General features: G+C 38.1%; 1 protein-coding gene across 1 annotated transcript in view; it reads right to left on the bottom strand.

Moving 5' to 3' along the window:
- LOC110158002 (copine-9-like) overlaps positions 1-13787 on the bottom strand; it is a 229330-nt gene that overhangs the window by 22445 nt on the left and 193098 nt on the right. The window contains exons 14-16 of the mRNA XM_020922421.2: positions 9021-9082; positions 6629-6675; positions 2431-2612 (exon numbers count right to left, since the gene is read on the bottom strand). Coding sequence (XP_020778080.2) covers positions 2431-2612; positions 6629-6675; positions 9021-9082 — 291 coding nt within the window. The remainder of the gene's footprint in view (positions 1-2430; positions 2613-6628; positions 6676-9020; positions 9083-13787) is intronic.

The following is a 13787-nucleotide window of genomic DNA, read 5'->3' as shown; positions in this document are numbered from 1 at the left end:
TCACAGAGCCAAGTTACCTGTCAGCTCAGTGGAGAGGCGAGCCCACTCACAGTATGAATGTTTTTTTTTTTTTTTGGTAAATAAAAACCCATGTTATTGAGAAAATGCACAATGGATAATTTTGATGCCATATTGGGACATTCCAGACAAAACCATGGATACAAGCAGGTGGTGACCCTCCACCAGAGAAGTTACACTGTGCACCTTTACATAATGAGGCACATATGAGTCCTGCTGTGGGGGTACAACCCTTATTCCGACATAACGCCACTCTGACAGACCCCACCCTGACACACAATCATGCCCCCATTCCGACACTTTTTGATGCCGCTATTCCAACACCTTTAATGTTGCAATTCTGATGACCTACTCATAGTTTGGAGTGTCTTTTTTTGCTTTGTATACACCACGTTGATCGCGCCTCTAAACCAGAAGTAAAACCAGGACTAAACCAGAATTAAACCAGAATTAAAATCAGGACTAAACCAGGACTCCTCCGCCACCAGTCCATGAAAATATTATCCCAAAAAGAGCACCAACGCAACTAAATAATTACTGTGTGTAATTATTAAGTTGTGTTTATTATTAAGCTAAAGTGCCACTAATTCCGACCAAGGAAGAAAAAAAATGTTGGAGTGCAGTTACATTAACAGCAACACATTAACATTTACAAAAACAACAAAAGGTGTCAACCCTGAACTACACAGAAAATATCAGATCAATAGAGTATTTTGGATCCAGGCATGTGAGCTGCAGAAAGCACACTAACACAAACAGACACGGCATAAAAAGAGATCTGTAAGAGAGTTGGACCTGCAGGTGCAGCTGGTGCTGAAAATCCTCTTGAAATGCCACTTCATCCATAATCCATTTGTTTATATTCCAACATCTGCCACATGTGAGTTTTGTATTTGTCAGCCAAATCTACAGTACGCTGAACACGAGCTGTGCAATGATGTGCTGAGAGGGCCTGGGAATTAAAAGTTGGCCTCTAAAAACTTCCAAGGATAGCATAATTTTGCATCAACAAACACTAAAACTGTACTTCTTAATTCAACTACAACTGATTATTACCTTACACACCCTGATGAAAACATTGCAAGAAACATATTTAAGTGACCATGAAGCATTTCCCATGAGAGAAAACATCTCAAACTCCTACTCTGTTAAATGGTCAATACAAACCGATAACACAGAAATCCTTGGACCTGTGGAAGGCCTTGTGTGCACAGATGTCTTTAAAAACAATTGTAATAGCAAAGCGAAGCATAAAGACCAGGAAGCCAGTGCAGCAAAGTCTTTTTCTGAAAATGAATTATATTTTTTCTACCAACCTTGAGCCATCGTTTTGACAACTAATTTTTTAATTAATTCTCAACATCATATTGAACGGTGCCCACTTCCTGTCCGTTTTGATTCTCATCAGAAACTGCTAGTTGCTGTTGCGTTCCAAACAGGAAGTGAGCATGGGGGCGCTTCAGGCTCCATCAAATCCGGCTCCAGTTGACTTTACATTGAAAAATTGGCACCCTTTCTCTCTGTAACTGCTGCAGTGAGCCTCATCATTTGGGGTTTAAAATGTTAGTTTTAACTCGTTCTACATGATCCTGGTGTTTTTATTTTGTTATTTTGTCCATTAATACATTCCTAGTCCTCGCTCCTGCAACTGCTAACCTCATGAGCTTCATTTGACTGGAGCAAAACATTACGCGTGACATTACACTCCCTTTGTCTCTTCTTTTTTACTGCTCTCATAAATGGGTATAATAATGGGAATCCAATTTGTCATGTCAGATGAACAAAAAATAAAAGGTTATATAATTAAAAAATAAAAAATAAATTCAAAGCTCTTTTATTTGCACCATGGACTGTGGAGGTTAGCCCGAGTTCAGTTGCTTTCACATCACGCCCGCCCTGCTCCAGAGTGTCATAGAAGTGACAGTAGGAAAACACCCCTTATCTGTGAGCAACTTTGTCTTGCAGTTTTTTACCTCAAAGTTTCAAGAATTAAAAATCAATCATTTACATTTCAGCCTGCTTCACTTATATTTATCACACCCTGCATTATTAATGGAGGCACAGTCTCTCAGCAAGCACAAACAAACACAAACACACACACACACACACACTGAGATGACGTGGACGAGGAGGGCGTGTCTCCTCTCGTCCCCTGGAGCAGAATGCCTGGCCTGCCTCCCCCTCAGGAGTCTGAAGGAGGAAGTGAAGGGGATGCTGGGAGATCCCGCTGACAGCAGATGAGACAACTTTTCAACTTGAGAGAGCAGCTGCAGTCACAGCGTCACTCGAGGTTGGACCCGGCCCTGCCTGGTCTGATCCCTCTGTGTGTGTGTGTGTGAGTATGTGTGCATGTGTGTGTGAGAGAGGCAGGGGCCATACACAAGGGGCCAATAGTGCCGCTGTGTCTCTTACCAGTGGGAACGCATGAGAGATTTTGCCGTCGGGGGGTAGCTTAGCCCCAAAGCCGTAGGCAGGGAAGAGCTTGTCACTGTCATAGTCCTGGATAATCTCGCCCACTGCTTTCAGGGCCATGGCGTAAGCGTTCATCTGGTACGGACTCATATAATGCAGAGAGGTGGGCTGCGAAGGATTACCTGGAAAAACAACATATAAACACGTATGAGAAGTGCATTATAACGTTCTTTATCTGAGCAGGATCTGTATGAAAAGTACTGGCATTTGGAGCTGGGACATTGCCTCGAGAAACAAGAAAACAACTAACCCATTCATGTATTTCATTTCCGAGGGGTGAATATAATTATGTAACCAAGCAACACACTGGAACAGCTCGATAGAAATCAGTCACTGCCAGATGTGTTGGTGGATTTGGAGATATGTTTACTCAGTGGTGACGTGTCCTGAAATTTATGACGAAAGTCCTCTTCAATCTGATACTCTAGTTGAACTCAGTTTTATCACGAAAAATTCTAAATGTTTACCAGATGTGACTGTACTTTCTATTAGAGATGCACCTACTGTATGTCGATACTGGTATCAGATATTAGCACCAATTTAGGAAATTTTACTGAATCAGATATCGGTCTCTTGATATCGGTTCAGCCAATATCCTGGTTGGGTCATATATGTTTAGTGGCTGATGTAGACCCTGGACATCTCATAATGATTCAACTTTTATTCATACAAAGCTGTTCAGTAGTTACTTGCAGGATACATAACAATTACACAAACAAATGGATCAAATTTATAGTTAAGTTAATTGTGTTTTTTCGGAAAAATTGACAGTCCCTACACTGATATCGGTTAATATCGAGTATCAGCAGATACTTAAAGCTTAAGTATTAATATCGAAGCTGAAAAAGCTGAATTAGTGCATCTCTACTTTTTATAGCAGTTTCATGGCACGATAAGCAAATCCATCAAGCCCCCATGTTAACAACAACAAGTTACAAGAACAGTGTGAAATAAGAAAAATAATGACCTGAATTTTTTGATAGCTAATTACACAGACTGCAAAACTGGAGTATTCTGAAGCTAATTAACATTTATTTGTTCGTAAAATTAAAAAGAAAGTTATTTGAAGTAATTAATACAAATACTGATAATAAATGTGATGATTCTGTTGCTTCTTTTTCACACTTCAGACTAATAAACTCCAAGTACAGTTCTGTTTGTATTCTGACTCACAGTTATGAGCAAAATTGTAGCTTAAAGCTGCACTGAAGAACTTTTCTACAGTGCAAGCGTTGGACTGTAGAAAAACTTTGGAGGGTCCCTCCACCTGCTTGTCTCCATGGAGATATTACTGTTCTGGCTTATTTATTTCTCAGTATGGAAATAAACTTGGTTATCACAATGTAAACAAGTAAATGGTCAGATCTGTGGAGAAGCAAGCCTGCACATGGTAAGAATCCATGTTTAAATGTATGTTCAAGCTATAAAACACCTGTATTTTAACAAATGCAAGGGAGATACGTTTAATGCCCAACTGTGGAACATTCCAGGCAAAGAACTACTTCCATGGACACAAGCAAGTAGTGGACCCTCCACCAGAAAAGTTACGCAGTGCACCTTTGTACTCTGATATCAGGACAACATTTCTTTAAAGCCGCGCTGTGTAACATTTCAGCAAATATATACCAAAACACAACACCAGTTTGGTTTTGGCTGCTTTATAAACGGTTAATAAACATTTATTGTAACTCAGTAATATGGAGAATCTTTCAAAGTATTATCCAAACACCAGATAGGATGGGGCTTTAAATCAAAATATAAATATGTCTGCTACATTGTATTATCTGCACACCAGGAAGAGATGCTGGTGCGCTGTCAGCATGCTAGTCGTTGTTAACATGGCGTGACAGCAAAACTCTACTCTGGTCTCTGAAAGTTGTGAAAATTGCTTTTAAACTCATTGCTGTGAATATTTATGATGGTAAAAAAAGGAAAGTGAGGAATAATAGTAACTTGTACTTCTACACAAATAGCTCTTTTTATCACATTTATACACAATTTTCTTCATCAAAAACATCCCAGAGTTGTGTTTTGTTTCATTCATAAATGGTTACTTACTTATGTGTGGAAAAAAAACAAAAACAAAACACATCTCCAGGTATGTTTTTGAGGCAGTAACAGCATTCTAACATGACTTCAAGCTCACAAGAGTCAATTTCACGTTATATAAGACCTTTCAAATATTTTACCTTGAATATAAAGTTACCCTGGATAGTCTTGGCTGTGAAACTGCTTTAGTTGTGAAAAGTTTGCGAGATGACCTAGATCACAAACATCAAAATCTGACAACAATTTAAAAATTCATCATTCCGAAACCATAACTCACGCCTTTTTTCAAATACATTTCCGCTCCACTTTTATTTATTCTCTCCTTTGGAAGAAAAAAAGATGGAAAAAAAAGTAAAAAGCACTCTCTGATTTGATTATGCTTGATGGCTGCATGCTACAGTCACACCTCCCGCTAATGCATTTGAATACTAATCAAAACCTGCTCCCCACAGTGCCACAGGTGCTCCACGTGCTATCGGCCACTGTAAAAAACCCACACACTGACGGGGCCCTGAACGCACCGCACAGGTCACTGCTCCTCTCACAGCAGGGTGATAGCGATAGAGAAAAGATAAAAGCAGAGGTGTGAACAATACCATGCACGCAGATGCTAAATGACTGTACACGCCATCACAGTTATTACCGGCACAAGAGCTGATCCGAAAGAACGCGGAGAATAGGAAAGGGGGATGTAAATGAAAACAAAAGTATTGAAGCATTCAGAGGTAGAGAGGCTGGGAGAATGAATCTTTTATGTTGGCAGGTGGGCTATTAGGTCAGGGCCTGAGGGCCGCGCACAAAGCAAATGGAACCTGTTGTACTGAAAGTTTGGAGCTCATAGAAGTTTAGAAATTGGAAGTGAGTTGGGAACAAATTTGCGTACACTCTGGTCGTCAACTTTGGCTTTGAAGTTAAAGGTGCACTATGTGGCTTTTAGGTCGAGTGTCTGTCACCTGCTTATTTCTATGGATATGTTACTGCTCTGCTTGGAATGTTCCACAGTATGGCATTAATCAGCTCTACCTTACGTTTATTCAATTACATGTGGTTTAACTCCAAAATACTTAGAAAAACAGACATTCTGACTGTGAGCGGGGTTGCCTTTCTATAGATCTGACCTGTAACTTGGTCTGGTATGTCTCCATGAAGATAGAAAGGTTTAATGCCATACTGTGGAACTTTCCAGACAAAGCAATAGCATCTCCATGGAGAAAAGTATCTGAAGGAATCCCCACCAGAAAAGTTACACAATGCACCTTTAAAATGATTTTTGCTGTGTGCCAGGTGATTTCTCTGCACTGTTTCCTCATCACAAATATACCTGAAGTTATGTTTTGTTTCTTTCAGACATGTTTAACACATGAAAGTTATTCTCTCAAACAGAAAACACTCTGTTCCACCTTGTGATGTCATGTGGTAATACAGGAAGTGCTCCACTCCACTCGAATCATTCAGATGTTTTCACCCCTAAAATTGCCTCTATTGAACTAAAGGTAAACGGTAGCTGTAACTTCAAAACTACTCTTCACGACATCACAAGATGGAACAGAGCATTGTGAGCTTTGGAGATGTGGAGAAACTAATAATAAAGGTGAACGAAACAAAACACAAGTCCAGGTAAAGTTTTTGAGGAGGTAACACAATTATAACATGGCTTAAAGCTCACAAGAGTCGGTTTTGTGTCCTTTAAATAATTGCATAATACATATACAATCATCAGAAAAAAAATAAAAAATAAAAATCACCCCAAAGTTTAATACAGAAATCTGCACTTGAGCTGAGAGGTAGCTTCAGAATATTATTGAACTGAGCATTTGTAAACATGACACAAAACAACCACTTGGAGCCAATCCATTATGTGTGCTTTTAAAGTTTTATTGTGCCTCCAACTCCAGTTTCAATCTCATATTGTACAGTTCCCAAAGTTTTATTTCCTTTTGAGGCTCCTTGTCTTGTGCTGTGACAGATAAAGCTCCCTCATGTCAGAACATTGTATTATGTCCCTGTATGAACTGGCTCTTCTTCATGTTACTATTACAGCTGTCTTTGCCATTACCAAGACGTGACTCACACATCCTCACTCACTTACCATTGGAGGCTGTGAAGTCGATGGCCACTGTGAAGTTGAGCTGTGTTCTGGGGAGAGAACAAAAAATACATAAAAAGAAATCACATATTGGGTACATTTGCAAATTAACTAGACCAGGGATGGGTAAACTTTTTGGCTTGGGGGCCACATAGGGTTCTAAAATTTGACTAAAGGGCCGGACAGAAGACGGGACATGACGTGTTCAGAGCCCGGCTCCATAAACGCCGGAAATGCAAGAAAAATAAAACATCAATAAGGTTTAATCATTATAAGTTCTGCGGGCCAGTTTAAAAGACCACATACTAGCACTAGTTCACACACCCCTGCCACATATATCCTAGGAATGCAGACCCCATTGTGAAACAGCACATCAGGCATTTTTACACAATAATACTGACACAATGAATCATTAAAGGCCTTTAGACACTCCATATGTCATGACTCATTACACTGAATCTATGAACCTCCCAAATTTGCTTTTTGCCAGTCTTGAATGAAATTAGTGCAGCCTTACGTCTTAAACACTTCTACCTCACTCATGGTCCAAATACGCTGCCCGAAAATGACTCCTGTCAATACTTTCCCATAAAGCATTACGGCCAACAGAAGACACCGCACCTCAATGTATATATAGTGCGCCATCTACTGGGAAACGCCGGAAATGCAGGAAAAATAAAACATTAACAAGGTTGATTATTATAATTTATTCAAGTTCGGCGGGCCGGATTAAAAGGTTTAAAGGGCCGCATACGGCCCCCGGGCCATAGTTTGCCCATCCCTGAACTACACTAATCAGATAACCATAATTTGACTGGGTCTCATAATCAAAAAGAGCTGATAATAGATACAACTTTTCGGATGGGGGTTCGTCACCTTCTTGTTTCCGTGGATATGTCATTGTTCTGCCTGGAATGTTCCACAATATGACATTAAACCAGGGGTCTCCAACCTGTAGCTCAGGAGCAACCAGTAGCTTTCCACCCCCTTCCAAGTAGCTTGCCAAGGGATTTCGGAATTATACCATTGTGCTGAATAACAAAAATTTTGTTGTGTCATTTTGAAGTCAAACTTTGTGCACTAATGAATGGACAATGGTTTATGTTTGATTGGCATCTAACTGTTCTCATAGGCTTGTCCTCTTTCTTATAATTGTCACAATTTCTTGCGGCCGCTCAAATGAGTAACTCTCTGGCATTTTTGTTTTGTAAAGGTAGCTCACCAGAGGAAAAAGATTGGAGATCCCTGCATTACTCAGATCCTTACATTTATTATTATTTTTTTTATTTAATTGAGGTTTTATCCACAGATCTGACCTGTAACTTGGTCTGGTTTGGTCTCCATGATGATAGAAATGTTTAATACCATACTGTGAAACATTTCAAGACAAAACAATAACTTCTCCATGGAGAAAAATATTTGACAAACTCTCCCCCAGAAAAGTTACACATTGCACCTTTATGTGACAAAGAAAAATAGAACAGATAACTACAATTTGACAACGCGTGACAGTTAATCAATATTTGGACTAAGAACAATGAATTTTAAAATAATTATTTCAATCTTTAACATGTTCTCTTTAAAGATGTTATCACTTTGCCTGGTATGTTCCTTAGTATGACATTAAACACATCTATTTCCATGGCAACAGGCAAGTAAAGCCAATGGGCCAAGTTACAGGTCAGATCTGTGGAGATGTTTCCAGTATGAATTCATGGTTTTCATTGTTTTATGAGCAATAAAAACACCTGTAATTATATTAAAATTAAGATTTAAGTTTAATGACAATGATAGTAGGGAATATTTAAGGCAAAGCAATATGATCTCCATGGTGACAAGAAAGCAGCAAACCCTCCCTCTCAAAAGTTAAGCAATACACCTTGAAGTTATGCCTTTACCACTTTAGTTTGCGCCTTTTTGTGTAATGTTCCCTGTGAAAATCTGTGCAGGTATAAACAATCAAAAAGTAAATTAGAATAAACTAGACTATATGTGCTCAGACAATCCCAAATCTGCTGCTGGTTCAGTATCTCATTAGTATGGAAAACCTATAATCTCTTCGCCATTTTGGAGATCTAATTAGCCAGAGCAAATTAAACCAGTAATTAAAAGTGAGTGCACTGAATAAATTAGCTATTTACCAACAAGAATGACCAAAAAACACATTATCCCCTATAGAGAACTCATCCAAACTGGAGTTGGAAAATTGAAATGGTGGGCTGCTGGAGATTAGACTTAGACAAACTTTATTGACCCAGAAGGGGAATTATTTGGACACAGTAGCCCACACATCAGAACAACAAAAAGCACAAATACAAATGGTAATAATAAATTCTAACTAAATAGCAAAAGTAGCAAGATTCTGCTGCAAGAAGATTGTTAAAATTCCACTCACCCTCCGCGGATGAAGTCCACAAAGGTGTACTCTGACTCCACTTTGAAGGACAGGAGCGTCACCTGGAAAATAAAACCAATTTCACCAGGAAAGTTACACAAAAAGAGATTGAAATTCAGCTAATTTTGTCACAACTGTGAACAGAGGGTAAAAAGGAGCGCTGCAAGAGCCTCAATGCAATAATGAAAAGAAGAACGAAAGAAAATTACAGAGAGTGCATTGCTTTTTGTTTGTATTTCATAAGATTTTGGAGCAATGTTGGTGACTACAAAGAAGCATAAGTTAAGAAAGAAATTGACCTGATATGTGTTATTTCAGTGTAACTAAATCTAAAGTCTAAATTAACTAAATCTAAAGTCTAAATTATGAAAAGTTGAGGTGAAGGGGCAGATGTATAGATATACCTGGTTTAATATCACCATGGGCTTATCTATATAAAATAAAATCTGATACACAGTGTAATGAACAAAGTGGAATCATTTTCTTCCAATATGAACAAAAGTTGCAGCATTGCTCACTTCCATGTGCTTTTAGCCATAAGATGGAAGCTTTGTGTATCTAATTATGTAACCAAATATCATAAACTTCAGCATTTTGAAGATTATATATGGGTGCTTCTTTCAAAAATAGTACATTGCAGAGGTGGGACCAAGTCGTTGTTTTGGAAGTCTCAAGTAAGTCTCAAGTCTGTGACCTCAAGTCTGAGTCAAGTCCCAAGTCAAAGACAGGCAAGTCTAAGTCAAGTCTTGAGTCACTGGCCCATAAGTCCAAGTCAAGTCATTTCAAGTCTTTAAATCAAATTACCAAATATATCTTAGATTTTTGCAAATTATATGAATTTTAAACTAAATTGTACTTAAAAACTGGTATGTTTATATATGAATATTTATATATGAGTTGTAGAAATGCTTTTTTTTTTTTTTCATTTTTAAATGTCTTGATAAAATCTTGGAGTGAATCATTATGGTCAGAACAGAAAGGTCTAAATAATAGTTATTTTGTCATGTAGTTCTCTGTAATTCCCTCTGTTTTACTGTATTGTATTATATATTACTGTACTGTGTGTTACTGTAGTACATTTGAGGATACCACATCACAGCACCACATTTATCAACTGTAAAGAGAAAAGTATATTCTAAAAACATATATTTTTTTTAGGAGAAGCATCAAGTCTTCTCAAGTCACAGGGCTCAATCTGAGTCAAGTTCCAAGTCATTGACCTTCAAGTCCAAGTCTAGTCCCACGTCTTAGTCAAGTCTCAAGTCCTAAAATTATTGACTCAAGTCTGATTTGAGTCCAAGTCACGACTTGCAAGGTCCATCTCTGGTACATTGTCTATACTACTGACCTCAGCCTGCAATTACACGAGCTATAACTTTTACATAAAATAAGAGCAATATGAAATGGCTCAGATTTGTGATTTTTTATTATTCACACACTTTTAGGATGGTTTTTGAGGGATAGGTACATTCGACCAAGTTTATTTATTTTATTTATCAGTACAAGACCCAGAGACATCAACACTCAAGACACTTTGATAGTATTGTCCATTGCAGTCTAGTCCAGTCCAGTCTCAGGGCAGTCTAGTCCGGTTATGCTTCCATTGTAGGGAGTATTATACCTCTGTTCACGTAGGTCAAGATAACAAGGGCTGAGCTGGCAGTGTGGGGCTGGTCCAGGACAGAAATGTGATGTCCCTAGCAATTTATAGACTAGACTGAACAATGCAATACAATAGTTTGTGTCCTGGGTAAATCCACTTTTTTGCATCAGAACTTGCAGCCTCAGGCCTCTTCTTCTTACTCTCAGGCTACTTTTACAACAGGACCATGAGTATCACCTCGAGGGCTGTACAAATAATATAATATCTTTCATTTGTGAGTGGGACCCAGGTGACTTAGAACTGAAAAAGTTTGGTCCTGATGTGAAAAGCAAGAATAAGAACCACTGGTCTAAAAATGATACTGTGTATTTTCAAGGCAAACTCATTTAGACCTTTCTGTAGCTGTCGTCTTGTCCAAAGATACCAGACATTCCTTAGAAATGCCAGACAGTGGGCTCTGTGTCTCTCTCCATGAGTGATGCATCAATAATAAATGTCTTCTAAAAGTGCAACAAGGTGAAATGATTAAAAATACATTGGCCAAAATGACTCTTATGTGCAGCCTTGAATAGACATACCATATGTATTTTGCAACAATGGATTCTCTGATACAACAAATGATAAGAAAATGAAATCTTTGGATCCTTTTTTATCAGATAATTACTTGTTGATGTACACTGCCAGTCAAAAGTTTGGATGTAATTTAGTTTTTAAATATTTTATAACCAAATCCTCAAACTGGCCACCCTTTGCTTTGTTGAAAAATAGTAGAGTTATTTAACTTTAACACATAATTCCACATATATTTGATGTCTTCTATGTGTGTATCTAAAAAGTAGAAAGTAGTAAGAAAAATGAAAAGAAAAAACAAAACAAAAAACATTGAATGAAAGGGTGTGTTTTTGACTGGTAGTGAATGTTTAAATTACTGTATTTTTCGGACTATAAGTTGCTCCGGAGTATAAGTTGCAAGACACACAAATAATACGTAAAGAAAAAGAAAAAAAACATATATAAGTCACACCGAACTATAAGTCATACTTTTTAAAAATAGAGAACAGGCTGTTAAAATAACATATTAAGAGTTATTCAGATAACTGTAGCAAAAGCAGCATAATAAGTTTACCAAATTCTCCATCTCACTCCAATCATTAAATCCATTGAATTCTTCATCCTCGGTCACTTCTGAGCAACTCCGGAGTTAAACGGAGCGCCGCTTCCTCTTCCGACCTTTCTGAATCCTGACAGGATGTTTTCGGTTGTCACTGAAGTCCAGGTTTTGTCGACCCATCCAATGATTTCCAGGAAAGTTACATGGCGCATCCTCCCAATTACCTTGAAGCCGTGTTCTCCATCCCCGCCTTTTGCCAGGCCCTTACAAGTTTCTCGCACACTCCAAACTTTCTTTCTGCTGCTTGATTACCGTTTTTGGCTGAATATTTCACTACTTGCAGCAGGCTAGAGGCTCTTTCTGCAGGAGACATGCGCAGTAGAGATGCGCAGTAAAGGACGAAGTGACAGTGGTACAGGAGTAATAGCAGTAGGAGATACTGACACATAAGCCTAGAGCGCCCTCTCGAGGCTGTCAGTGTGAAAATTTTAATATATAAGTCGCACCGAAGTTTAAGTCACAGGACCACCCAAACTATGAAAAAAAGTGCAACTTATAGTCCAAAAAATACGGTACTTTTTTCCTTTGCTGCACATATTTTACTTCATATATTTGATGTCTTCTTTATGCATCTAAAATGTTGAAAGTAGTAAACATATATATATTAAAAAAAAAAAAAAAAACATGCACTTTTGACTGGTATTGTATGTATTTTGTAATTATGGATTATTTGATACAACACATAAAAGGACAATGAAACAGCTGGACCCTTTTCAATCAGAGAATTATTTTATTTATTTCATTTTTCCAATATGTTTGCAGATTTGATGTCATGGTACCCGGTGACATTTTCAATAATTAGCAATTCTGCCCAACCATTTTTATGTCAAGGGCTTTGTTTACTTTTATAATCCTAAAACTGACCTCTGTTCTATAAATTCAGAATGTTTAATGTGTAACAGTGTGGTTTTATTACATTTGCAAAACAGTTTGTTACTTAAGCTTTAGTAAGAATGGATTCGTGCATGGTTTTTCACACTGGTATGCTCAAACTTCATCTTTATCCCATGTCCCCAGAGGTATCAGCCCGCTTTCCAATTAGGCTTATTTATAATTGTGTTTCTTGAGGCATCACAGCTTTAATTTTTTTTATTTTTTATCGTTTAGTTCCTGTACAAAAACATACACTCAAACGACTTCTCCAAAACATCTATTTACTGTTAAAAGAAATTAAACAAAAGAAAAACGAGAACTTACTGAACGCTGATGGAAATGTCAGCTCAACCTTGAAGTTAACTTTACAAAACAAAAATGATCAAATCTAATCAGCAATATTTAAAAACCTGTGTGTGGAGCTAATAATTGGAAAACTTCCCTTAGAGCTGAGTGTTGTCTGATTCCAAAGTTTACGAAAGCAAAAGTTTGAACAGAATAGAGAAAATAAGAACTGACGATCTCAAGAACAACATAATTATCCACTCCAGGGCTGCCTAAATACCTCTGTCAACATAATTAAAGTTACTCACTGTCTGTGTAGTCCTCTATAAGAACACACACTGAGAGGGAATTATACCAATCAGAACAGGTAGCATCAACCTCTCTTCACTGTGCTTCTGAGATATATTATAATGTAAATACTTACTGTATAATAACGCTGCTTTGGATTTATATAATGATGTTTTGAACAATATTGTTTCTATATTGAATTGTACCTTTACAAACTAGTTACACTTGCCTTGGGACGAACGGACAGAGATGTGGCTTGCAATCTGTGGACTAAGGGAGTGTGACGTCACTCAAAGCGATGGGTTGTGGCCAAATGAAGCTCAGTGAGGCCAGCAGTTATAGAGGCTACACTGCAACCAGGGGCCATATTTGGAAATCCGAGCACAAAACCAAAGAGCCAGTCAGGAGCAAGGCTGTTGAAGGTAAACATCTCTTCCCGCTGTTGCCTAGGCTCTATTCACGCTTATGTCAGAAACCAGGAAGACGTTTGGAAAGGTGCGATTACAACTTCCCAGGCCCAGTTTTCTTCATCTACATGTCACTGTAG

Source organism: Boleophthalmus pectinirostris, unplaced genomic scaffold (assembly GCF_026225935.1).
Source record: "Boleophthalmus pectinirostris isolate CB_2022bp ecotype Guang Dong unplaced genomic scaffold, ASM2622593v1 HiC_scaffold_8, whole genome shotgun sequence".
NCBI lineage: Eukaryota > Metazoa > Chordata > Actinopteri > Gobiiformes > Gobiidae > Boleophthalmus > Boleophthalmus pectinirostris.
Note: the sequence above shows the minus strand (reverse complement) of the source record. Positions and strands in the feature narration are given on the sequence as shown.